This window comes from Aricia agestis, chromosome 3, assembly GCF_905147365.1.
Source record: "Aricia agestis chromosome 3, ilAriAges1.1, whole genome shotgun sequence".
NCBI classification, from domain to species: Eukaryota; Metazoa; Arthropoda; class Insecta; order Lepidoptera; family Lycaenidae; genus Aricia; species Aricia agestis.
Window position 1 is genome coordinate 14,376,426 of NC_056408.1, and position 27,279 is coordinate 14,403,704.

General features: G+C 36.2%; 1 protein-coding gene across 2 annotated transcripts; it reads right to left on the minus strand.

Annotated features, from left to right (window-relative positions):
• Positions 1 to 4,282: 4,282 nt before the first annotated feature.
• On the minus strand, positions 4,283 to 26,372 carry LOC121725255 (phosphopantothenate--cysteine ligase). Of its 2 annotated transcripts, none has more exons than XM_042112122.1 (7): positions 26,245 to 26,372; positions 11,586 to 11,733; positions 11,048 to 11,276; positions 10,243 to 10,457; positions 7,050 to 7,235; positions 6,276 to 6,378; positions 4,283 to 4,560 (listed from the first exon to the last, which is right to left on the minus strand). In XM_042112122.1, exons 2-7 carry the CDS (start codon positions 11,715 to 11,717, stop codon positions 4,490 to 4,492), a joined length of 936 nt encoding a protein of 311 aa, XP_041968056.1. In that variant the 5' UTR covers positions 11,718 to 11,733; positions 26,245 to 26,372; the 3' UTR covers positions 4,283 to 4,489. The 2 variants fall into 2 exon arrangements, with proteins under 2 accessions (XP_041968056.1, XP_041968057.1); XM_042112123.1 differs by lacking the exon at positions 26,245 to 26,372 and adding an exon at positions 13,092 to 13,116.
• Positions 26,373 to 27,279: the final 907 nt, after the last annotated feature.

A 27,279-nucleotide genomic window follows, 5' to 3' on the forward strand; every position in this document is an offset into this window, starting at 1 on the left:
CGTCTGAAACCGCTGTAAGTTATCTCGTCTAGAAAAATATTATTGTGTTGTAAGATAATATTATTCCAACGTAAACAATATCTATTTACAACATAAAGTTTATAAAAATACAAATCGAATAATATTATGTTCGGTCCAAAAGGGGTAAAAAGTAAAAATACTACAAAGGAGTATGCTTTAAAATGTATGGAGTTTGGTCCAAATTTCCACCACTAACGGAGCCCTATATAGTAAAATTGTCTACTAAATACTGAATCATTATAACCAGACCGCAATCGAAAATACCCTGTCAGTGAAAATTTATGGCTGAATGAAAAGTCTTGTTTTGTACCATTTTGTATGAAAACTATAATTGTAGATGTAATAAAAACGTATTGAGTTTGGTGCAAATGTCTACAACCAATAACACTTACGTAATGGTCAGCTAAAATTTAGCAGACTTTTACGTAAGTGTTATTGGTAATACGGAATCATTATAACTGGACCGCAACCAATAATATCCTGTAAGTAAAAAGTTATGACGGAATGAAAAAGTTTTCTACCATTTTATTCCATAAAATAGTATTAATATGATCCATTGCACTTTTTAACTACTCAATCTATATTATGTCATGTCGCTTGGCATTTTCTATTATGTTTTCACTGAAATAGATGAATATCAATGTCAATATTTTCACTCAAAAATATTTTTTCATATGTAAGTAGTAAAAAGTTATGACAACTTTTTACTGACAGCTTGTTTTTAATTTGTCAAATCAATATTAATACGCGAACGAAAAACTTTGTAACCCTTTTTACGAAAAAATGGGGAAACGTAGGTGCATGAAATTTTGCACAGTTATAGTTTATATGGTGAAGGAGTGCATCGAACTAATATTATTTTGAAATTATGCTTTTATCATACATTTTTTTAACAAATAAAACATTACACACACTACAACAAACACACATGAGAAATGACAGATTTCTGAGTGACAAGCCTATACATACGAATTATATTTATGGTTGAAGTCTGTTGACAACAAGTTGACAAATTGAAAATGGATTATAGTTTTTTTATTGAATCTTAGATACTATTAGATAATGCTTACACGGCCAGTTTGAGATCAAGTCAATTTTTTTTTACAAAATATAGGTAGTAGTCCTAATGTCGTTGAAACTAAGGTCGAATTTCGACCATTGGGCGATCTCTAGTAATGAAAATTACTGTTTATTTAATGGACAATAAGTCAATATGGGTCTCGTTAGTGGTGGTAATTTGGACCACTTTATTAATTCTCCTTTGTAAATATGAGTTCTACAAATATCTACTAAACGAGTTCGCCGTTCTAGCTACGTAGTACGCACCTAAAGTCTATGATTAATGGAGTAAAATATTACTATAACATGTAAAAACTTCAATACGACCGATATATAAAATCTACCTAACAACTCTAAAGGGCACATAGAGATTTTAGAAGGCTTCCTTGACACAATATACAACGGAAAGATCAGTCACACACGAGTAAATATCGTTATTCTAATATAAACCCTATCGCCGTACATTAAGAGTTACGATCAATAAATAACACATCAAAACCGACAACGAACATATATTTCATTATTAATATACATTTAACATACACGATGATTGAACGCCCGATACATTCTAAAGCCCTTCGACACATTTCGAGCCAGCTACATGTTAAAGGTGGGACCGCACTAGGCGACACCACGCTACAGGCAGCGCAGCTACGCGACACTAGACGTCAGTACTAACTACTATGCAACGTGAAGTGTCGTGTCGCATCGCTGCAGTGTAGTGTCATACTAGTGCGGTTTCACCTTAAAGGTCCGCGAAAGTAACTTCGCGTAAGTCTGGAGCGACGATAAGGCTTGTTCGTCACATTCACTTGAATAAATTTTGTCAAAAATTTACGAAAAGCAAATGTTCGACCGAAAAGTTATTTCCATCTACATATACCCTGGTGTAATTTTCACCTCTGGTTATATTGAGTTTAAATATATGTATATTCTTCAAGTTAATTTTTTTTATTTACAACGTCTTTGTAACGTAATTCGGATTATAAGAAGTCGAATAATATTTAATTAGTAATAGCCTGTAATGGCTATAGAAATATGGACCCGCTTACTAATAAAATATTTACGCAGCATGCGAGGTCTGCAGTGTTTATGTCAGTCACGTGACGTTTACGCCATGCCATGTGCATATGCCAGACAAAGACAAGCAGAACAAGCAATGTAAAGCTGAGACCTCACTACGCGACACGACGCGATATTTAACGTACCATAGAACTGACGTTTTACAAACGTGAATCTGACATTTTACATTTAGTAGTACGGTCTCGCCTTTATTCGCTGTGTAAATATAATATTTATTCGTAAGGAAAAGTGTTGTTAATTTTCATTCTAAACTTTGCTACTATTCTGTGGTCTTTAGTCTGTGGCCTATGTTATTATTATTTTATTTTGCAATTATTCACGCTCATTACAGGTAAGTATAATTTTGTTATTGGTAGTTAAGGCAATATGAGATATACTTATTTATGTAGACGTATTAAATATTTTGTCAACCATTAGATTATTATTTAAACATTTTTATCTATTACAAATGTTGAACTCTCGAGAAGATTATGAAGTTTAAATTTATAAACGATACATAAGGACATACAATAAAAATATTATGTATTATTAACGTTATAATAAATATAATATTTTTGTGATTGTATTTGTTGCTACCTCATATTTAATTAAGATCGATCCTACTGTAGGATTAAGTACGAGTAAGTGATATGGATTTAAAACGTAATTTGGTCTATTAAAATCAAAGTTTGCGTACAACTTAACAGTTGATATGACGTGAATTGGTCTCGCGCTGTCGAGCGCGCGCGCGAGACCAATCATTTATCTAAGCGTACACGTTTTGTCAGTTTTAGATGTCAATGAATATTCGATATCTCAAATCCGCTAACACACACACTTAGGTATTAGTTGATATACTAAATTATTATACACTCCCCTGACTATTTCTAGACCGCGTAAATATTGATATTACAAAAGTCTACGATTTTGGTCTGAGTTTAACCTACTTCATAAGAGATACATGAGTATTGAGATATCTATCTATCTTCACAACGTCATAAAATCGCTAAAAAGATGAGTTACAACCAACTTTTAAAGTGACAGAAAAAGAAGTCGAGTCTTTGATTCCGTCATTTCCGTGACACGTGTAACTGGGAAAAACAATAGAATATTATATGTTAACAATTATAGGCCACTAAAATACGCTTCTTATCTTATATTCTGGCGTTTTAAATATATTATAATATGAAAAATGGAAATATTTAAGCATTGTATCGTTTAAAACAACCTTTAAGAAGAATGCACATTTTCGTCGGCTGCACTGTACATACAAAATTGAATTTTGGGCAGCTTATTATAGATCAAGACGCTGATTACCCAGTCTCTAGTCAGCGTAGCTAGCATATTATATTACTCTGATTCATAATCTCAGTCAATCAACATATTTTCAACTCTCTTTTGTCCCTACAGAAAACATCTACTACAGACCTACAAGGCTCTCTTAGCGCGTGGCCAAATTCGGATCTAAAGCCGCTATCTAATATAATGTTATTCGAAAGACACTCGTATCACACATCCTCACGTCATTACGTATATATTATAATATAGTAACATTCGCATGTGTGTGCAACACCAGTGTATCTATAGAGTGACAACTTCGCCTCCACCATGTCGATGTCAACTGTCGAGGGAGCCTCGTAGGACTGTAATCAACAGTAGGAGACACATTTGGCATGTGGCCGAAATATTATTATAATGAACATTGAACACCCAACGAATAATAAAAACTAAGGAAACGTAACTCCCATACTTAACCGTTTTGAATTTGGTTCCTTTTCGCACACTAAACTATGACAATAGCTACGAAACACTAAGAGTAGGTTCGCACGGCACAATCCTGGACGTTTTTGCAGAATACGTCTTAACGTTCATACGCTGATTGTACTGCAGATTGAACAAATCGTGCAGTACAATCGACGTGTGAATGGTTCTATATACATTGTATGCGCCACTATTTATTCGTTAAGACGTATACTGCAAAAAAAACGTGCAGGAAACGTGCAGGATTGTGCCGTGTGAACCTGGCCTAACACTCAAATTTACGAAATAAGGTCTATAATTACACAAAATCCTTGCATGTATTCGGGTCTTTTTTGCATTAAGTATGCATGTATTCGGGTATCTTTTTGTAGCTCGCGAAACAATTGTTTTTAAACAGTTACTCTTCCGTAGTTTTTATTATTCGTAGTGAACACATAATAATTTTGCCACCATCGCGGCACCGTGTCACTGTCAAAGTCAGTGTAATTTCAGGTGTCGTTCAACCAACTGAGATAGAAACGGGAGTCGCTTATCTGTGGTCCGCCTAGTCGGTGAGGTAGAGCCGCGCCAGGCGGGCCCGCGACCCTCAGCGCGGCGCCAGGTGCTCCGCGTGCAGGCGCACGATCTCGCTCACTATGGGGCCCTCGATCTCTACACCTGGAAATATCGAGTTCATTATCTTGGATCATCGTTACTATTAGAAATGGCTTGAAATAATAATAAAAATGACTAGCTGTCCCGGCAAACGTTGTTTTGCCATATTAAGTATTTCGACCATATTATTTATTTTATTGAAGTGACTAAATAAGTATGTCACCATGGCAACGTCCATCGCTATTCCGTCGCACAAACAATGGTAGCCGTCAGTCTGGAGTTGTAATAATAATTTACTAAGTATTATTTATTCAACAAAATATGCACTTATTAATATAAAAAGTAGCCAGTAGCCGATTCTCAGTCCAACTTAAAATGCATATAAAATTGGGTAAAAATCAGTAAAGCCATTTCGGAGGAGTATGGCAACTAACATTGTGACACGAGAATTTCGCTCAAAGACCGAAAACGCTCAGTGAGCGAAAATAGTGGCTCACAACGCGTTGTGGTCATAGTGAAACGGCCACGACGCGAAATTCGCATCGTGGCCCTAATGAAAACGGCCTAATGAAACCAGGCCAGTTACGCAGGAGTAATTTTATAGTGCCCAAGTGTGTGCGCAATACTCGAGAACTCTGGTTTCAATGAAACCAGGCCAGTTGCGCAGGAGTTATTTTATAGTGCCCAAGTGTGTGCGCAATACACAAGAGCACTCTGGTTTCAATGAAACCAAGCTAGTTACGCAGAAATAATTTTATAGTGCCCAAGAGTGTGCGCAAAATTCGTGTCGTGGCCGTTTCACTATGTCCACAACGCGTTGTGAGCCATTTTTCCGCTCACTGTGCGTTTTCGGTCTTTGAGCGTAACATATATTATATGTCGGATCGAGACGTGTAGCGCCATCTGTTGGCAGGAGTTTGCACACTTACAATTACTCACTTAACCGTTAACTGCAATCATTGCCAAGAGAGGGTGCTTTATGTCAAGAAGTGCCATACGAAAAATGTAAACTTTCTTTCATTAGTTTTGCCATGTTGGCGAAACTTACACACTACCACAGTATAGCAATATTAGTCCCTACAGTAACGAAACGCCTTTGATGTCGCATGATGCCGCCACCGATGACAGGTACCGAGCAGATATGCCAGGGTTGCCACGGAACGGGAAATAAAATAAAAATAAAATATTGTGCTTGTAATGCAAATGTTATCATTTAATCTGTTTAATCAGCGTGTTATATTTACATATCGCACCTTTAAAGTAATACCGTTACTAAACGAAATTTTTCATATATTGATGTATCAATGCCATCTATCTAAAATAAACGTAAACTACAAGATAAACTTGTTTTTTTTGCAAAATATTGTGTTTTGCGCGATTTAGCGGTAAATTAAAGCGTTACTAAGCCAAGTTATGTTCGGGTCGATAAAAACAATATTGTGTCCATACCAATAAGAACATGATCGTGATAAAGTGATGACGGTAGTTTTAAACAACAGTGTGATTATTTGGATAAGCACAGCTTTAACCCATCAAGCCCCATAAGCTCACCGGTGAGCGAGACACAATTAATAGAATAACAATAGATTTCCAAGGATCCACGAATCACGATCGAAGGATTAATAATGAAGACGCATTCGAAATTTCGAATATATTAAATATCCAATAATTAATCACACGTCAGGTGTAAGAGAAGCACTTCAAAACCAGGGATGTCAGACGTACCAATTTCGATGCGCGACAATGTATTTTTATATATTATTATCGTTGCCACTTACCTGAATGTAACTCTTCTTTGGTCAACAGTATCTCTTGATTCGCTTCCGGTGTTATTAAGATTACCCTCTGGTTCCGAGTTTGTAACAGATTGGCGACCACCATCTGAAGTGCAGAAAAGTTTTATACAATAACACATATCACTGATCAACATAGATCAAGCAGAGACTGTTTGATCTATAATAATAGCCGAACGCTTAACTGACTTAACATAAATTTAACCCTGATGTGGAGTTGTGGACCTAGCTAGGCCCTAAAGTCGCTGTTTACGTAGAATTTTGGACCCTGTCGATATTTTTGTATAGTTTGTACAGAAGTACAAGATAGGAACTCAAGCAACTCTAGACGTCTCACGCAATTGAAATCTGTCAATTCAGTACAAATTTAGAAATGCATCTACGCGTCGCGTTACCTGTCCACCGGCTATACGTCAAACGGCAGCGCTGCGTTGACGCAACGCTGACGCAACGCGCCGTGGCTCTTATGCTAAGTACTCACATACGGTTTTGCTCGATAGTTTTACTCCAAATCGAGTAATAACCACCGTGTGGACCGCCAACACTGACAGCTCGAAGGCTCGCTTCGATGGAATTAAATATGTCAAATATGTCATTTTCTTTGATTTGGAGTAAAAGCATCGAGAAAAACCGTATGTGAGTACTTAGCATTAGAGCGGGTAAGTACCGGGCCTTATGCGCGAGTACATAACGAGTATCTATAAAGCTACAACAGTATGTCGACGGACATAGTTTATACTGGCAAATCGTAACTCTTACCTTATGTTTATATTTCTCCAAGGCGGCTCTGCCCTTGGACACGAGGAGGCTCTCGTCAGTCTCCAGCTTGAAGGATACGACGAAGGCCTCGGGCACCCACAGGTTGACCAGCGGCGCCAGCATCTTGGGCACCAGGTGCAGGTGGATCACCGGCGGACCGCTCGCTGACTGCATCTTGTGGGTAGGCTGGAAAGTAAACGCCAATAATAATAATTTATTGGAACGAAGTTCCTTGTCGCGCGTTGCGAAAGGGGGCTAGATGGAAAAAGTTGTAAAGATATGACACAAAATTGTCGGTATATTACAACTAGAAGAAAAATGCTATAGTTGTAAGCAGTAGGTGTGGTAGCGCTTGTTTATCTCTCTGTCTCTCTCTCTTTTTTTATAACTTCGTTCCATCCGGGTGTCCCTTGACACCTCTCAAGTTTTATTTTATTTTCAAATCACATGCTTATAAATAAGGGCAGTTTAAGTTAGGATATTCAAATTCAGTTGTTAGCTTTAGGAGCTGTACTAGTTAAAACTGAGACACAGCTCCCAGTCATTGTAAGAAGGAGCTGCTAGTATAAGATGTCACTGCTTATGTATAGACGATTAATCGGAAAAATGGAATACTCAACAAATTCATCGTAAGTATAGGCGGAGGGGTAGGCGGAGGGTCACTCCGCTCGAAGCAAATTCGGCTATAAATTATATTTTTTGTCGAGTATCATAGAATGGAGAATGTTACCTAATTTTGATTATTAGCAGTCCACATTCTCTGTCAAAAATAAGGAATATTAGTGAAAGAATTACTTGGATACGTTAATTAGTTTCCGATTTATAAGCAAAACAAGTTGTAACTGTACAATGCGGGCGGCCGGTTACGGTGTGACGTCATAGCACAATACCGCCGCGCGGGCCCCATACAATAAATATGATTTTTTGCTCTATCTCAATAACCGCAACAGATAGGCAGTTGAAATTTTCACCAAGGTCTTAATTATATGTGTACTTTAATAATTAATAATAATACTATAATAAAATAAAAAATTATGGGGGGATCCCATACAAAAATCACAATTTTTGGCCTATTTTGCTCTATAACGGTATGTGTATTCATGAGCGAGTCCGATTAGTAAAAAAATACAAATAAATAAACGGCCAAGTGCGAGTGGGACTCGCGTACGAAGAGTTCCGTACGACCACAATGATTTTTGTATGGGAGGCCCCCTTAAATTTTTATTTTATTTTAATATTATAATATTATTATTAAATATTAAAGTACACGTATAATAGTGTAATAATACGGTACGGAATATATATATATATATATATATATATATATATATATATATATATATATATATATATATATATATATATATATATATTCCGTAGCGTTAGCGGGAATCGATATTTTTCGAAATTTTGAATGCCTATAAAATCAAAACTACTAGGTATTTTTGACTGCAACAAAAACTAGTGTATTTGTATACATACAGGCTTTACTGTGACAAAATTTCAAGCAATTTGGCATACCTACGAGGGCTGCCATTTATGTATCCGGAATTAAAAAAAGAAACAAACATATATCATTTAATATGGTTTTATTGCTTTTCAAAATATTCGCCGCGATGATCGACACACTTTTGCATACGCTGGAACCAATTTTCATAGCACTTTTTCCATTCTGATTGAGGTATCTCCAAAACGTGCATTTTGAACGCATCAACAGCCTCTTCGCGGCTCGAAAAACGTTGACCACGTAATTTGTTCTTCGCGTATGGAAATAAAAAGAAATCGTTAGGTACCAAATCAGGGCTGTACGGCGGATGACCAGTCAATTCGATCTTTTGACCCTCCAAAAACTGAGTTGTTTCAGCTGAGGTGTGACAGCTAGCATTGTCGTGATGTAATATGATTCTGCGTTGTCGGTTGTCCTTTCTTATTTCTTCAAAGACTTCTGGTAAACAAATGGTCGTATACCATTCAGAATTAACCGTTTTACGATTCTCTAATGGCACTGTAGCCACATGTCCATTAATTCCAAAAAAACAGACGACCATTTGCTTCAAAGTACTTTTTGCACGAGTAACTTTTGTTGGTTTCGGCTCATCTTGGAACACCCACACCGTTGACTGTTGTTTAGTTTCGGGGTCATATGCATAGATCCAAGATTCATCACCTGTGTAGATATTATAAACGGCTTTTGACGTACCACGGTTGTATTTTTTTATCATTTTTTTGCACCAATCGACACGAGCCCGTTTTTGATCGATTGTCAAGTTGTGCGGAATCCAACGCGAACATATTTTTTTTACAGCCAAATGTTCGTGTAATATCTTATGTATGCTCGTCATACTTATGCCTAAGGACGCCTCTATCTCGCGATATGTAACATGACGATCACGCATTATTAGTTCCCGCACAGCATCTATATTTTGTGGGACAACAGCTGTTTTTGGGCGACCTTCTTTATTTTCATCCGTGAGCATAGACCGCCTACGATTAAACTCACTGTACCAGTGATAAACAGTGGTTTTTGATGGTGCTTCATCTCCAAAAGTTGCGGTGAGTTGAATAAAGCACTGTTGTTGATTTAGCCCACGCCGAAAATCGTAGTAAATCATTGCACGAAAATGTTCACGCGTTAAATCCATGGCAAATGAAGACACGCAATTTTCAAAATGACGCCACAATGGAAAAATAATTGACAGTCACATGAAACAAAATGTATTCTTCAACCAAAGAGTTCTATTTTCAAATGTTGTAATTACTTTTTAAATATTGTTCTTGTAAGTGGCCAGTTCCGGATACATAAATAGTAGCCCTCGTAGTAACATTCTCCATTATTTTTCACCCAATAAACTTTTTACTATTCTATCGCATATAAAGTATCGTTTTACCTAATCTCGATACGTAGCAAATTAAGTTCAAAGGGCAGTGCTCACTAGGCGTTACCTAATTAGATCAGCGACTTCCAAGAAGAAGCACAAAATATGCAATTAGGTGGAATTGCAACTCAATTGTAATATATTGAAAGAAAGTACAAATCACAAAATATTATGTGATTCAAAGAAATAAAACGAATTTGTTCGGTTATATCTTAAGTTAACCCTCACCTGTAGGTGTTTTAAATAATATAAAGAAGTTTGGTCTTGTTCAGGAAAGGTAAAGGTAATATAAGCCAGAAAGACCGCAAAGGACTTACAACTCTATCCTTAGGTATATAGAAGTCAGACACGGCTGCAGCTAGGAAGAGCAGCGCGCGCGGGCCGAGGTTGGCGAGGCACTCGCAGGCGGCGCGCAGCAGCCAGAAGTAGTCTGATACCGTGGTGAAGGAGACGTGCAGCAGCGCGCCCGCCGCGTGCGCCGCCTGGTACCGCGCCAGGATCGGCGCCAGCACGTACACGCTGTCCTGCTTCACTGGAAAACATACACATTATGTACTACGCGGATGAATTACAGGCTGTCTTGTTTTGATACGTTGAAAAAGTCATTTGACAGACAAAATACAGCAACTATAAATCTTTATATTTATACGTGAGCCAAAAACTTTGTATCCCTTTTGACGAAAAATGGGGAAAAGTAGGTGAATGAAATTTTGCACAGTTATAGTTTATATGGTGAAGGAGTGCATCGAGCTAATATTATTTTGAAATTATGCTTTTATCATACATTTTTTCAAAATATCTCTTAAAACAAACACATTTAAAAAAAAAGTAATGTTTTGCAACAGTTCTTACGCCCTAAGGACGAACGTGACACACAAAAATTCGTGAAATCTTGAAGGATATGTACCCTTAACGGCCGCTAGGAGACCACTTAGCGTTAGGAGGCGGTTGGTGAAAACAGGCATTAACCTTCTACTTTATGATATTAGCCAATCCGTCGGTCCGTCAAAATATCGTGTTTGACGACGCAACGTACAATATGTACAAGTATGTAAAACTTCCAAGTTCCGACCACCAGTACGACGACACAGTTTTGTAAAAGTGTGTTTACTGTTTACATACCGGTAATCGTAGTATTAGGTCCCTGTTCCTGCAGATCCAACATGTCCAGCAGCTTGGAGCCGTTGAAGTGTCTCGTGAAGGGCTCTTGCGACTTCTGTCGGTGCATAAAGATCACCGCGTAGCCGTTCTCCAGGAAATATTCCGTGGCGGTCGCGCCCCTGTTGCCCGCGCTGAAGTTATCGATCAGCCTCACTGTGTTGTGCTCCAGGGGTACTGTTGTGCCACCGGACTGAAAAAAAACTTGGTTATTACTTATCGCACTAGACTTATATCAGGCAGGCTGATCTGCTTAGGCCAAGAAATGTTAGGTCAGGGTCCTGATTTACAATACTTGAGCTAAATTCGGAAACTTCATCGCACGACATGAGACATCCAACAGACGCTCGTCGCATATTGACCTGACAGTTAGCTGTCTGTGAGCAAATCATATTCTGCCAGCCAGGGAATGCCCTTGCCAACTACCTTTACAGATAGCGTTTCCTATCCTTTACGTAATCCTTTAATATCATATCATACTTATAAAAATTGCAAATCATACCGTCACGAGAGCAATTTTGTTGCCATATTTGTTGTGTCTTTCGCAGAATTCCTTAAGCAGGGATCGGTTGTCTTCAAAGTCTGTAGGCGGCAAATGTGTAGCGAAGAACTCCTCCCAGGAACCACTCGTCATTTTGACGTGGACACGTCTAAAACATAACAAACATAAAAATTAAGACGAACCCCAACTTTATATCGTGAGAATAATGGGGTGCGTGGCCTTGACTTGAGACTAGAATGCGCTAGTCTCTTGAAGGTCGTCATGAAGTGTAGGGGATTAAAAACTCTATTCTGCTTAAATCCGAAGGTACGAATACACTCAGAATTCAGATATGAATCTATCCGTAAAATTAGATAGGTAATTTGAATAAAATTCGCCAAATCAAGTGAGAAATTTTATACAATATCTATAAGTTTGAGGCCGCGTAAATATTAAGATACTGCAAATATTAAATTCAGCGAGAGAGCGATGCACTGTTACGTTTTTGTTTGGCCTTTTTCAAAATTTCACTCAAATCAGTGACGGGACTTACGATCAATTAAAATCGGCCAAGTGCGAGTTGGTCTCGCGCACGAAGGGCTCCGTGACATTATATAGCAAAAATAGGCAAAAACATGGGTTTTTTGTATTGGATTAATCATTAATTAACGTCTTTATTGAAAAATATTTTATTATCAATGATTGAGGTCTAAGTAAATACAATTGAGTGTTTTGTGAACATAATATCAAGTCCCTACCTGCTGCCATCATCGAGAAAAAAAGGCTTAAAAATCGCGTTTGTTGTATGGTGCTCCCATACAATATACGCAATTTTAATCTTATTTTGTTTTTAGTATTGGTTGTTATAGCGGAAACAGAAATACATAATTTGTAAGTTTCAGAAGTCTAGCTAAAGCAGTTCTTGAGATACAGCCTGGAGACAGACAGACGGACGGACAGACATGAAGTCTTTGTAATAGGGTCCCGTTTTTACCCTTCGGGTACGGAACCCTATAATCACACCCACCTATAATTGGAACTAAATCATGAGTGACAGCGATGGACTTATTTCACTAACGAATTTATAAGAGTTCTTTATTAGGTAGGTACCGTACTAAAAGAAATTAGAACTATCAACATTCAACATGTAAGAATATATTTAGCTACGGAAGTCTAATGCTAGAACTCTCAAGGCCTTCTTTTACAAGGCAACATACTTAATTATTTATTCTAAGAACTCTATATGGGTACCAACTTCCTGCTAACTGCTTGCAGACGTCATTTTCTACAAAGTGAGGTTCCTTCATTAAAACCTGATTTAAACTTAGATTTTTAATGCCTACATTTAATTTTATGCAAATTCAAATTTAAAATTTTTATTTGCAACCAAGTACATTGGTTGCAAATAAAAATTTTGAATTTGAATTTGCATCTGTATAAGGTAGATAAGAAGCGACGAAGATCAAAAGTCAAGATTACTCTTGCTCTAATTCGATATCTGGGTCGGCGTAAACTGACGATAATGACCTTCGTTACGTCGCGCGTCGCGGCGATGGCGGTAATGGGGCAGGTGAGGTGCTCCGAGCTTCCTTCTGCTTATCGATCGAGCTGGGGTCAATCACTGTTAATTAACTGTACTTTTAATATTATTAGGACAGTAATGAGGTCATGCCATGTTTCCCGAGGGAAATGATTAAGGTTTCCCTCCGTCTAGTGACCAAGATAGGCTTTTCTGTTAGCCCCTCCCGGCACATGGTAAGAACGATATTTTGAATACCTACTGCTTTAGATGACATTTTGAATAATGATCTAAATTCTAAGCTTTTGTTTAGGCGGGCTTTCGCCCAGGAACAGTGCCCACCACTGCTACTCCAGTAGCCCTAGCATGGCCACAGTAGAAAATGGCGAAAGTATAGATAAACTCTGGAAAAATGCCACTTTTAAGTAGCCGCGGTAGTAGTATTTTATTTGAATTTTTAGGACTATAGACTATAGTCTATACTCTATGTCATAAAGTGGCATTATGTAGGATTTGATTTTTTTGTCGGTCGCAGGCCGCCGTAAAGATCGGAACGGCACTTTCAGTTTATCTCCATAGGGCCTAGAGACAAGTTTCAAGCGATTATCGTAAACGCCAACAAAATGTATGGGATTTGACATTAGTATTCGCTAGCGAAGCGATGATATGTCAAATCGCATACATTTAGTTGGCGTTTACGATAATCGCTTGCCACTTGTCTAGTAGGCCAGTTTATCTATACTTTCGTATTTTTACTGCGACCATGCTAAACATGCATGCATTACTGTAAGTCAGGATCGACAGCGGCAATCACGAAAATCCTTTGATCTCAGGATCCTTTAGAGTTTGGTGTAGGTATCAGCAATATTTACGCATTTTAATCCCGGAAGGAAAGTGACAGAAGTGTGCTGTGTACGATTATTGTCTATTGTCCTGACTTATTGGATTACCAGCTTACGATTTTTGGCTAATTGAATTACTTAATATGTTTTTCAGGGTATTCGGAGGTTGTTGCCGGAAATTTCATCATGATAACTTGATAAGCACTTAAGCTACGTCACCAGTGGCACGTGGCATGGATAATGGTATTTCAAAGAAAATTTGTCGTATCACGTATGAATCTCAGACCAAATAAAATTTATACATAGACAAGAGTCCAGACTCCATAAATGTGCACGAGCCATTACTAAGTAGGTATTTGAAATAATTACAGGGAAATATTGAAGAAATGGGTTGCCTATGGTACGGTAGGCGAAGTTTATTTTTATTATGAATTTGTTCTTTACTAGTTACAAATTACAATATCGATGGTTTAGTAATGTGCAGATTGTGTTTTATAAAAATGAAACTAGATAGACTAGATTACGAAAAAATAAAAATGCAACATTATAAACTAGGTAAAGTTTTTATGCAAAACGAGACCGCAACTTTTTAGCATCTTTCAATGATTTTGGTACTTACCTTTGAAATTTTTACTATGCTATCGTACTCATTGCCCATTTTTAATATTCTCTCTGTATTTACTTTTGCAATTCAAGGAGTTTTACAGCTCGTTATATTTCTTCTTGACACCGCCAAAAACCAAATATAAGGAACCGACCGTCTCACCAACTCTTCTTGTATGAATCTTCATTATCCGTCAACCTCATAACTGTTTCTCGGTTAATTTATGGCTTGGCCTTTTCTCGATCAAAATATTTGAAAGTTTCACCAAAAATACTGACTTGCACACTAATTATGCGCCCTAAATAATGCGAATTTAGCATACTATTTAAAGTTATTTGCGAAACTGTTTTACTGAACGAATAACTATTATTAAAATAGTATATCTAACAATTCCTTAGTTCAACAAACATACTACAAATTTTTAAAGGAAAACCATCACCTAAATTACTTTTAGGAACATAATTTATTCTAAATAAAACCCAATTTAATTTGTTATGTTCATATAATTAAGAACACATAAAAATCATCAAGTGCTAACTTAACATAGACTAAACTTTGGCACAGTGAATGGTGGTGAAATGGTAACTCGACGGAGCCCCGCTACGCGGGGCTCCTACTTCTGGGTGGTTTACAAAAAATAACCACGATGGCTTAGGCGGGAGCTACGCTCCCGCCTTAGCCATCTAACCTAACCCAATCAAGTCGTATTGGGCCAACATTGCTATTAATTATTTAAGAATCATTAATAAATTTATTACCCCATACAATAATTACAATACTGTAGTGAATTTTGATAATTTTTATTAGGAAACCTTGAATTATATAGTTTTGGAATGATAAAATCTTTCACCATATCTCATCATAATTACCAACAATCTTTGTCGCTAGCACAGAAGATAATATATCTGTGGTCGCTAAAGAGTAAAGAGCGAGCGCAAAAGAGTGAGTGCGGCGTTAGATGAGGAGGCAGCAACATGTTTTTCAGTAAAACAGAGAAACAAAACGAAAATAAAGTTAGGTTAAACATAATTTAGTTGCACGATTTGTCAATTTGTATACTTGTTTTGATAATAGAAATTTCGTTGTAAGATTGTCCAATTTAGAGTGCAAGTTAGTATTTTTAATAAACAATTTTAGTTTTACAAATAATATATCCGATGTATGAACCATAATTTTGGTGTGAATTCGGTTATAAAGGTCGTCTTGTTTTGTATGATGTTTAAGTTTTTAACCGACTTCCAAAAAACGAGGAGGTTATATATTCGGCTGTGGATATATTTTTTTTGTATGTTCGACCACTACTCCGCCGTTTGTGAACCGATTTTCAAAATTTTTGTTTTGTTATATTAGGTTTCACTCCAATTTGGTCCCATTTTCACAAAAGTGGTGATTTGATGATGGGATCCATGAGTAATCGAGGGAACTCCTCAAAATTTATATGGAAACATATGGTGATTTTGGTTCTATGAGAAGCATCCTAAGCATATGCTACCAAAACGCAAGATTTTGCACTAAGGTATACTATGGTTCCGAAGATACTAAGAGAACTCCGAATTCCTTATAGATACAAGTTTGGAGGTTTAGGCGTTGTTTTAAGAACTGAAAGTATATGCTACTATCCAAATTACATTCATCATCATCACTACTATGTCAGGGTCACCAATGTCACAACACACATGGTTGTATATGGATACAATATACACACAACACCATAAAATATCATCAGTCATCACGTTATGTCCTTATTTATTTGGTATATTTCAAAGCGATTTTAATATAAAAAATATACTTAATGTTGTTTCATAATGTTGTTTCAAAATACATAATATTTCAATTACCACAAAATTGAACATAAGTAACAAATTCAACCTTTCCAGGTCCTTTCCAGAGCGTAAGGCACACATTTGGGTTGGACTGAAGGAAACGAAGCACTATGGAAAAAAGACTTTTTTCGTCAAAATTTAATCTCTTATAATCACCCTTTTGAATATACCAATCGATAGGGGGCGCCAAGGGGAGCAAAAAAGCTCAGATAAACTTTTCTCAAAAATCAACCCCTGTCGAAAGACAGGCCGAAATGTGACCCTCGTTAGCACGGAGAAAATACTTCAAAAAATTTGGACGAAAAAATTCAACCCCCTATGACCACCCCTTTTTATTATACCAATCGATAGGTGGCGCCAAGGGAAGCAAAAAAGCTCAGATAAACTTTTCTCAAAAATCAACCCCTGTCGAATGACAGGCCGAAATGTGACCCTTGTTAGTATGGCGAAAATACTTAGAAAAATTTGGCTAAGGTTTAGGAACCTACGTTAATTAAATGTTGGTGACACATGGGTTAAGAAGGATTGTTTTTGGGTGAGAAAAACTCCTACTTACCGTTTCCACCACCAGTAAACTCTCCGTTTAGAAGAAATTCGCATTTGAGTTTTTTGTAATCTTCAGATAATATCATCTGTTTTCTGATGTTTACGAAGTATTTTTAAGGCATCTCAAGGCTGTGATGAGTGGGTCTTACTTAACTACTCAGCCACGGATACCAAGAGGGGGGGGGGGGAGCTGGGGGGGGGCGCAGATCAAAATTATGAAGATTGAGTACAGAAATAGTTGAGGTTTAGCCGAATTCGGAAAAAGGCACTATTAGATAGGAAAAATTATTTAATATTTTTTAGTTCATGTTATAAGGATGTTATTATTGTTTTTACCTTGGAAGTCGGTTTTAATTTTTTGTTAAAAATAATAATTTTTGAAGGACATGTTCAGTTAATCAATTGTTTTTTTTTGATCAGCATTAGTTTTTCTGGTATGCATTCAGTTAATTAGCGGAGTTAAGGTAGTGTGCTGAAAAATTATTCTGATGTGCATTTAATAATATCCCTTAATTTATTACCGTTATCCGTCAATTCATACTGGCGCGGAATGGAATGGAAGCGACTTATTGCAACGAAGCGGTACATGGCACAGTAAACTTTATGTCAACAATAGGTATAACACCGAAATTAAATACGAGCCAAACAAAAAGCTCCGGTGCCAATTTCCTCGCACGAAATTGACACTTCCATTCCGTTCCATTCCATGGCGTTGTAAATTGAGACTTAGCGTAATATTATGATGATGCAACTATTATTACGCCTTCTATTCTTGGTTCTTTAACAGTGCAGTTCTACGATTCCTAACGATATTAGACAAGACTGACGGGCTTAAGGAAATCTTTTAAAAAGATTACAACACGGAACACTGGACTTACTACACCTTACATTTTTACTTTAAAAAACAATAAGTAAATATAAATTTATTTTGCTATGCTTCATAAAATAAAACTACTGAAGCCGGTGACTTAGCGGGTTTCGAAGCGGAACAAAATAATTGTAAAAGTTTTAATAAAAAGTCGACATAAAACTACTGACCCGGGACTCGGGAGCCAGGTAAATTTTTGGTCAATGATTTCTTTTTAGAATAGAATACTAACATAGAGATAAGTTTCTTTACTAACAATTTTATGGATCTGAGTAATCTGAAATAAACCAATTTTATTTTTTATTTTTATTTCCTCCCGGGCGAAACTTTGTACAATGCATAAGAGACTTATACTATGAATACTAGCGACCGTCAGCTGCGACTCCGTGGGTTGGGTGGGCACTGGGCAGTGGCAGCCTCCCACCCATGAAGAAAAAAAAAAATCAGTCATTTCCTCTCATTTGAAAATTTATCAGAGTATAGTTTATGTAGTATTTTGAAAGAAAAACATAGTCAACTGACCATAACACGGTGGATTATACGTCAGCTGGCTCCTTGAACATGAAAAAACAGAATTTATATTTTCAATGATTTCCTCTCAGCTAAAAATTTACCTGGGCCCTGGGATCTTTGACAAAACCAGGGTTAATCCATGCAGGTCAGTAAACAGTTGTAGAGTGAATTGTTCTGTTTAGGTATCATTACCACTTTTACTTCTGAATGGTTTAACCTGTAATATTTGTCTCTGAACTGGATAAGAAATGTCAAAAACATACGTCAAATTTGACTAATGGAATTGTTTTTTTTAGGAATTGAAATGGCTTAGCCATAATGACTAACGGAAAAATTGTAAATCAAGATGAAAATATAGTTTAAAAAAATATTGATTTTTTTATTATAAAATATACTATTTTATAATATATAACGTGGTCAATGTAGGAATAGTTACTCTTGGACCGATTTATTGTATTTAAAGGTAATTATTATAAATGTGTAAATGGTTTTATTTAAAATATTTTGGTATTTTATAAGCCCTTTATCAAAACACTGAGAAAATAACACTCCTTCATGTTTATATTATCACAAGCATGGCGATCTAGAGGATAAAGAATTCTCTGACATTGGCAATTAAAAAAAAGAAGAAGAAGGAGACAAAAAAATAATAATTAGATATTAATATTATTATGTTTAAAGAAATTATGTTTTAAGCAAGAAATTGATAAGTTTATTGGTATTTGATACCTACGCTAAATAATGAACCTTAAAAAAGTCTTAGAAATGTATCAAACTTGTGGATTACAATTACATGAATTACAACAGAGTTGATGTCATGAGTTGAACATAGTTTGTTGAACTTGAACTCATTCTTGAACTACCTACGTTTTTTTGAGCTTTCAAATAGGTATTATTGTAACATAAACAGGCAATTTATAAGTTTAATAATCCCCTTTTCGTGCCTTGTAAGGCATTTTACATTATTAGTACTGTGTACGCTGAACCAAATATTTTTCAGGATAATGGATGATTGCTAACACTGAGATACTATAAGTACTACATTGCTAACACTGAGATACTATAATAAATAATTGCAAATGTAATGATGACGAAGTCCTAGGAAGATAATATATATTCACTCAAAAGCTTAAATTAAAAGAAATTTAATAAATACTCGTTTTTAAATGTTTTTTCATTTATTTTCTCACTTAAATATACCTTAACTTTGCCCTTGCGAACGACTTGACACAACTGGTTACTACGCCTACGAGAATCCCAGATGTGGATGGTCAACCCGTGCATTCTGGTCTCTGGCCAAAGCTATTGAAGGAAATTTCTGCAAGCCAACCCTACCATCCCTACACGTAGGAAATGGATCGTTGGCCCAGGACGCAAAAGACAAAGCCGATCTTCTGGGCAAGCTCTTTGCGTCAAACTCGACCCTGGATGACGGGGGGCAGAAACCACCGACCATACCGCGATGCACGAGCATCATGTCGGATATACGGTTTCATCAGCGCTCAGTGCGAAAAGCCCTCTGTTCCCTTGATATCCAAAAGTCGAGTGGGCCTGACGGAATCCCGCCTATTGTGTTGAAAAAGTGTGCTCCAGAGTTAGCTCCGGTCTTGACGCGTCTTTTTCGGCTCTCCTATTCCACTGGCATCGTCCAGGCTTCCTGGAAGACAGCCTTGGTGCACCCGATCCCCAAAAAAGGTGATCGCTCAAATCCTTCCAACTACAGACCAATCGCTATAACCTCTCTCTTCTCGAAGATAATGGAATCCATTATCAATAGCCAGCTTCTTCGATACTTGGACGGCCAGGGATTGCTAAGCGACAAACAATACGGGTTCCGTAAGGGTCGCTCGGCTGGTGATCTCTTGGCATGACTTGGCACCTGACTCATCGTTGGGCTCAGGCAATTGAGTCGAAGGGAGAGGCATTGGCTGTTAGTTTGGACATTGCGAAGGCTTTCGATCGGGTTTGGCATAAAGCGCTGCTATCAAAGCTTCCATCATACGGGCTGACCGAGAAATTATGTAAGTGGGTCACTAGTTTCTTAGCAGACAGAAGCATAAAGGTCGTAGTTGACGGCGAATGCTCGGAAACTCAGTCTGTTAATGCTGGTGGCCCTCAGGGCTGTGTGCTATCGCCTACTCTATTCATACTGCATATCAATGACATGTTACAAACCAAAGGCATTCATTGCTATGCGGATGATAGTACAGGTGATGCTGTATATACCGGCTCCCCTAATATTTCTCGGCAAAATGTCACTGAGAGTCGAAACGAACTTGTGTCTAAGGTGGAGAATTCATTGAAGAAGGTCTCTGAATGGGGTAGACGTAACTTAGTCCAATTCAACCCCGCCAAGACACAAGTCTGCGCGTTCACCACTAAAAAGTCACCAACGGTCGTTTATCCTCGTTTCGAGGGCACATCTTTAACCATCTCCCCTAGCATTGAGATACTTGGCGTCAACATATCGAGTGAAGTCCAGTTCCGATATCATCTTGAGGGTAAGGCCAAATTAGCCTCGAAGAAGCTTGGCGTTCTTAACAGAGCGAGACAGTACTTCAGTCCGGACCAGCGCCTACAACTCTACAAGGCGCAGGTTCGGCTTCATATGGAATATTGTTCTCATCTCTGGGCAGGGGCGCCAAAATACCAACTGCTCCCTCTGGATCGTATCCAACGAAGGGATGCTCGAATTGTTGACTGCCATAGTGTTTCAAACAGCTTGGACCCCCTGGAATTACGCCGCGATGTTGCTTCACTCTGCATCCTCTATCGGTTGTATCACGGGGAGTGCTCTGAGGAATTGTTCGGAATCATCCCACCTGCAACTTTTCGCTATCGTCCCACGCGAAAAACATACCATCCTCATCACCTTGATGAGTGGCAGTCTTCCACAGTGCGTTTTTTCCGTAACTTTCTGCCGCGCACTGTAAAACTCTGGAATGAACTGTCACCAGCAGTATTTCCGGACCGATACGACCTGCAAACCTTCAAGAAAAGAGCGTATACCCTCTTAAAAGGCCGGCAACGCACCTGCAGCTCTTCTGATGTTGCGAGTGTCCATGGGCGACGGTAGTTGCTTACCATCAGGTGACCCGTTTGCTCGTTTGCCCCCTTATTTAATAATAATAAAAATAATAACAGCATCTATACCTTTTAAAACTTATCAGCTGACGACTTTTCCACTGACTTACAGCTAGCTGATTTTTTAATTTTTTACTAGAGTATTTTAACAATATACTCTGACAAATTCTCAAATGAGAGGAAATTACTGAAAAAAATATTTTTTTCTTCATCTTTGGGAGGCTGCCACTGCCTACTACCCACCCCATCTACGGAGTCGCAGCTGACGGTCGCTAGTATTCATAGTCCCTTATTCATTTTACGGAGTTTCGGTTGGGAGGGACTTGGTCATGTAAATCTGTCACTGGCCCCAGGTCTATACATACATAACACAGATGACACACATAATATAGTTCCTACGTAAACGAAACGCCGACAAGCGACAGTTTTAGTGGAGTCATTGAAGGTTTTCACCTCCGATTTCGTTGAACCTCCATCGATTTTCATGAAAATTGGTGAGTAGGTGGGGAATACCCTAAGAAACAAAAGTGACATAGTGCCAACTTGCGCTTTTGCCCTGGGGGTGGATGACAACCCTTCTCGGGGGTGAATTTTTTTTTAATAAAAACTCGCGCACGAATTCTGTGCCATTATAGAGCAAAAATAGGCCAAAAATTGTGTTTTTGTATGGAAGCCCCCTTAATTATTTTATTTTAAATTTTATAATTAATGATAAAAGTCTAAATATAATTGAGTGTTTTATTATATATATAATTTTACGAGCAAAAAAGCCAAAAAAATTTTTGTTGTATGGGAGCCGCCCTTTAATAAATAAATTTAATTAATTTTATTTTGTTTTTAGGATTTGTTGTTTTATCGGCAACACAAATACATATATACATAACAAACAACAACAACAAACTATGTTGTCTGGAACAAGACTCTGTCATGTTGTCCGTCCGTCTGTCTTTCTGTCTTCAGGTTGTATCTTAAGAACCATGCTAGATAAAGCATTGAACTTTTTAATTTATTGCCAATACAACAACAAATCCTAAAAACAAAATAAAAATAATATTTAGGGGGGGGGCTCAAATACAACAAACAATTTTTTCTACTCTATGGAGTAGGAACATTTTGCCACGGCTTTAATTGTAATATTGTAAAATATATAATGTAGATAGATACTTAGAACCTGACAGAAACTAGCTACTAGCAAAAAAAAAAACAACACATTGTGTTGTTTTTAGCATCGTTTTTTTTAAACATTGTAAATGAGATTTAATTTGGTATTAATACTCAAACATCAGTATAGGTGGATGTGTCACGTGTCCACCTATACTGATGTTTGTTTACATTAAGATTAAAATGATTTTGAATCTTGAGTGTTACTCATATTTTTTATTCTGATAGTAATGTAATTTATCATCAGGGCATTTTCAAAAAAATGTGTACCCCTGGTTTTTACCTTGTCCCTTGACTTTGCTACAGATTATTTGTAAAAAATGACATACTAACATTTTGTAATTTTAATGTAGGAGCATAAACAAGTTTTCTTTTATTAAAATACATTCACGTTTGTATATAATTTTATTTAGTATGAGATTTATAAGGGTTTTTAAGTACCGAAACCTATTAAATTCACCTGTCCCCTTCCCAGAAGTTGTAACAAAATCTTTAATAACTATTTTTTTTCTTAAAGTAAGTTACTTAAAAAAACATATGTTAGATTCTTAAATACTTAATGTATCAATTGAGTGTCTTGTTATTGAAAAATCTAACATAATTTAACTACAAATTAATTAAAATTATAATCATGAAAAAACAACCCGGCCGGAATGTTCGGTTTAGTGACCGTTTTTTTTAGTTTTATAAACATACTACAAAAATATTTTCGGCACTAAATGATAGCACTATATTTCATTGTACATCGAGAAACTTCAATTTAAATTTAGTAGTTAAAAATCTGCTACAAGACGCGGACGCAGGTTGGATGGTTCTTCAGGAACGGTTTATTTGTTCAGATAAGTGACCATATTTTGTAAGCATTATTATACTTTCTCCAACTGTTTTTACTGTTGACACGTTGCAAAATTAGTTTAGTATTTAGTATAAAAAATGAAATTGTGATAACTATTATCGGTTATTTACAAACACTTTAAAAGTAAAAGAAAGTAATATTACGTGACTTCCGACTTGTGACTTTTCGTATGGTCACATATAATGGAACGGACAAGTCACAACAGGCGGAAAGCATAAGGCTTAGTTCACATTTTAAATAAATTATTTTTTATTCACAGATTTTATTAAGAAAATTGGAGATTTTTAAACTGGTACGATTAACGTACAAATATATTTTTTATTACTTATGTGTTAAGGTGACGCCGCGTTAAAGTAAAAAACCGTTTTGGATATGTTTTAGATTGCTATTTTTGCTTGTTTTCTGTGAGAGGCCGGCCCGGCCTCTCACAGAAAACAAGCAATGGAACAGCAAAAAATGGAAAGGGCGTAAGCGACAAAATAGTTTTGTCGCGTAATTTAAAAACCATAAATACATTTCATATAAGCTATGGGCAAATTAAAGTGTATGCTTGAACCAATCCATGTACATTTTTGGAAGCTTAAATCACTCTCTGTAGGGAAAAATAGGAATCCTTTTTTTTTACACAGGTCTATTTGATTGATTATTCTGTGTTATAAAAGTTGACCAATCGTGTTATGCTATGGGTAAATCAAAGACAAAGACATGATAAATACTGACAATGAACTTTAATTTCTTAGCTTTAGTTATTGCTGAGAAAAATCGATATCGCTACAGCCAAATCATAAAGGCGTCGACTTTACTTAACAATAACAAATATACTATTTAAAATTTAAGTACCTAAAAGTTTTATGTTTTTTAAAAATTTTGATTTTATTTCCACTACTTTTCTATCAGTAAAGTTGAAAATCATTTTGTGTCGTTGATATTTGCAGATTTATAATAACTAGACATCAGATTATATGCATTTGCATACTTGCATATGCAAATGCATATAATGTCACTTTTTAGGCGATAGTGCATATTTTGGCAATTTTTCGTTGATAGTGCATATTTCGGTAGTTTAACTTCCATGGGCATTAAGATTGCAATCGGAAAATGTTGGTAGAAAATTATTATTGGCGTATAATAAATAAATAAAAAGTCTTTATTTCAAGAAATTAAAGATCCTGGATTTTATGAAATTATAAAAATTGGCGCTTTTATTAATGTCACTACCGGAAAAGTCTTCAAAAAAATAATAAATTTTAATATTAAGTGACTTTTGATTGTGCATATTTTGTGCATATTTCGACCATTTTTCGTGCATATTTGCATGGATATTTCGGCACTTTGATCGTGCATATAATCCGATGTCATTAATAACTTAGGAATTCGTAGACATGTGAACACATCTTTATGATTATGAGATGTTCGTCCCTCTAATTATTGAAGTTAAATCTATGAAATCAAAGAATTTTTTACTTTTATAAGTAGTGCAACAATAAAAATGTTTAAATAAAAGGTTTTTGTGTTATAAAAACTCCTTTAAATATGTTAAATATTACTTACTCATGTAAAAAAATGAAAAATAACCTAGTGGTTGGGTCACATAGTCACACTATGGATTAAAAATAATTGCTACTCTTGTTGATCCTTGAAATTATCTAAATTTTTTTTAATAAACAATTAAATATGCATTTCACTAGATTAAATTAACGAAGAAATCCATTTATTGCTGTATTTTTTTGTATTAAATTATATTTTACATTTAGTCGCACAACGGAATCTGTTTCGTCGAAAATTCGATTTTGTTTCAATAATATCAGAATAATATAACGTTTTCAGCGTTCTTTTTAACTTATTCCATTAGTTCAATATTTTTCCTTGTATATGACATTCAAAAAAAGGTAAATAAATGACCTTAAAAAATATAGACATATTTTTGCAAGGGTACACGTTTTTTTGAAAATGCCCATCAATCAATATTTACAAGAAAGATTTTTCAGGAGATAAGATTTAATATGACATCACCTAGGTTAGATCATGCAGTTCAGAATACTTCATTATTTATTACTAAGACTTCGTTGTCTGTCCGTCTTTCTGTCTGTCTACAGGCTGTATCTCAAGAACCTTGCTCTATAATGGTACGGACCCTTTTGTTTGCGAGTTCTACTCGCACCTGGCTAATTTTATTTAATTTCTAAATAGACATTAAAATAGCAATATATGAATTACCTATAAAAAGAGGTTTTAAAATATTGCATATAATAAGTACTTATTGACCAAACAATCTCTTTTTTGACTATTATAATTTTTTCCTTAAGTAGCATTAAGAGTTATGTTAAGACAAAATCTCCATAGAGCAAGGGACGAGAAATTGCATGTTGGTACCAACTAAAATTAGTACTTAGATATTATTAACATCCCCACTTGAAATAGCAAAAACTTGTTTTAATTTATATAACAAACAAAATGTAAATGGTGCCAAAATAACTAATATACCTAATAATAATATACTTAGTAGAGTCCAAAATGATTAGCACTTTAGACTATAACATAAAATGTTAATGAAAATAAAATATTAATGACACCTAATTTTGCACTACAGAGTCTTTTGCACACTAAAAACAGTACTTATTTCTAATTTTTAAACGGTAATTAACTAACGGGTGATTTGAAGTGAATATCAGGAATAAAGTTGCCAGTTTTAAAGCAAATGTTTTACATACATTTGAGCCAGTTAGATCATTTGAATGTAAACTAAACATGTAAGATTATAGGTTTAAATGTGTATTTATTACAGACTCGCCTCAATAAAATTGAAAACTTGAGAAACCAACACAAAATGTGAGATGAATGGTTAATACATAATATCTACTCACGGTGTGATAAGATGAGTTAGTGTTGTTAATCAAATGCTTCTTCTGAAATTGTGTAATACTTTTATGTATTTTGTAAACGTTTATTTTATGAAAAAAGCCGTATTTCACTGCAGATCATCAGTGTAAGGTGGGTGATAACTAGACTTTTGACAGATCGAAATGTTATGACAGGTGACAGCTGACAGATGACAGTACGAAGTACTTTTTTTACCATAGCGATGCAGCATAGAAAGCCATTGTCAGTGTCATTTAAAAAGCGGAGATACAGAACAGCGGGATCATTGGCAATGAGAATGCAGATGCCTATGCCAAACAAGCCGTAACAACGGGTGTGCTTGATCATTATAAACTATATTGCCATGATATAATTCCCAGCGCCAAAAAACACTTAAACATCCAATGGAATAGAGAGTGGGTCATATCTGGTAATGTTAAAGGCAAACACTATTTTGACATACAAAGTAGTGTTCCTGTTAAGCCTTGGTTTTTCAAATACATTAATAGTCGCAAAGCAGTATGTTCTACCGTTTGTCGAGTTAGGCTTGGACATTGCTGCTCACCGGTATTCTTAGCTAAGATTAGGGTTAAGGATAGTTCTTTGTGTGAGTGTGGCCTAGATGAAGGTTCCCTGGACCACATCTTTTTTTGCTGTCCTAAAAATCAGTCCTCCCTATATGACCTCCTTCCTATCAATATCCCTCGCCCTATTAATTTTAAATCAATTTTATGCTTTGTAAATACCTCTTTTATTGACATTCTGTGTACATATATTTGTTCTAACAATATAAAATTGTGATGTTTTACTAACCTCTATATGTTTGTGTTTGTTTTAGGTATATTCAACAGAATTTAAATTATTGTTAGATACTGTACCTTGTTTCTTCACCAGACCTGCAATATAGAGCAAAGTCTACCCAAAAGCACTCTGACATTGGCAACTCACTGAGGCCGCCATAACCTAAAGAAGAAGAAGAAGCAGAACAGGGATATTGCGGATCCCGATTTTTTCACATCCGCGGATGCGAATGCGGATGC

Coding starts and splice junctions, on each gene's coding strand:
- LOC121725255 (XM_042112122.1), bottom strand. CDS start 11,717: ATGACGAGTGGTTCCTGGGAGGAGTTCTTCGCTACACATTTGCCGCCT. Junction 7,236..10,242: donor ATATACCTAAGGATAGAGTT/GTAAGTCCTTTG, acceptor TTTACTTTCCAG/CCTACCCACAAGATGCAGTC. Junction 4,561..6,275: donor CAAAGAAGAGTTACATTCAG/GTAAGTGGCAAC, acceptor CGATATTTCCAG/GTGTAGAGATCGAGGGCCCC.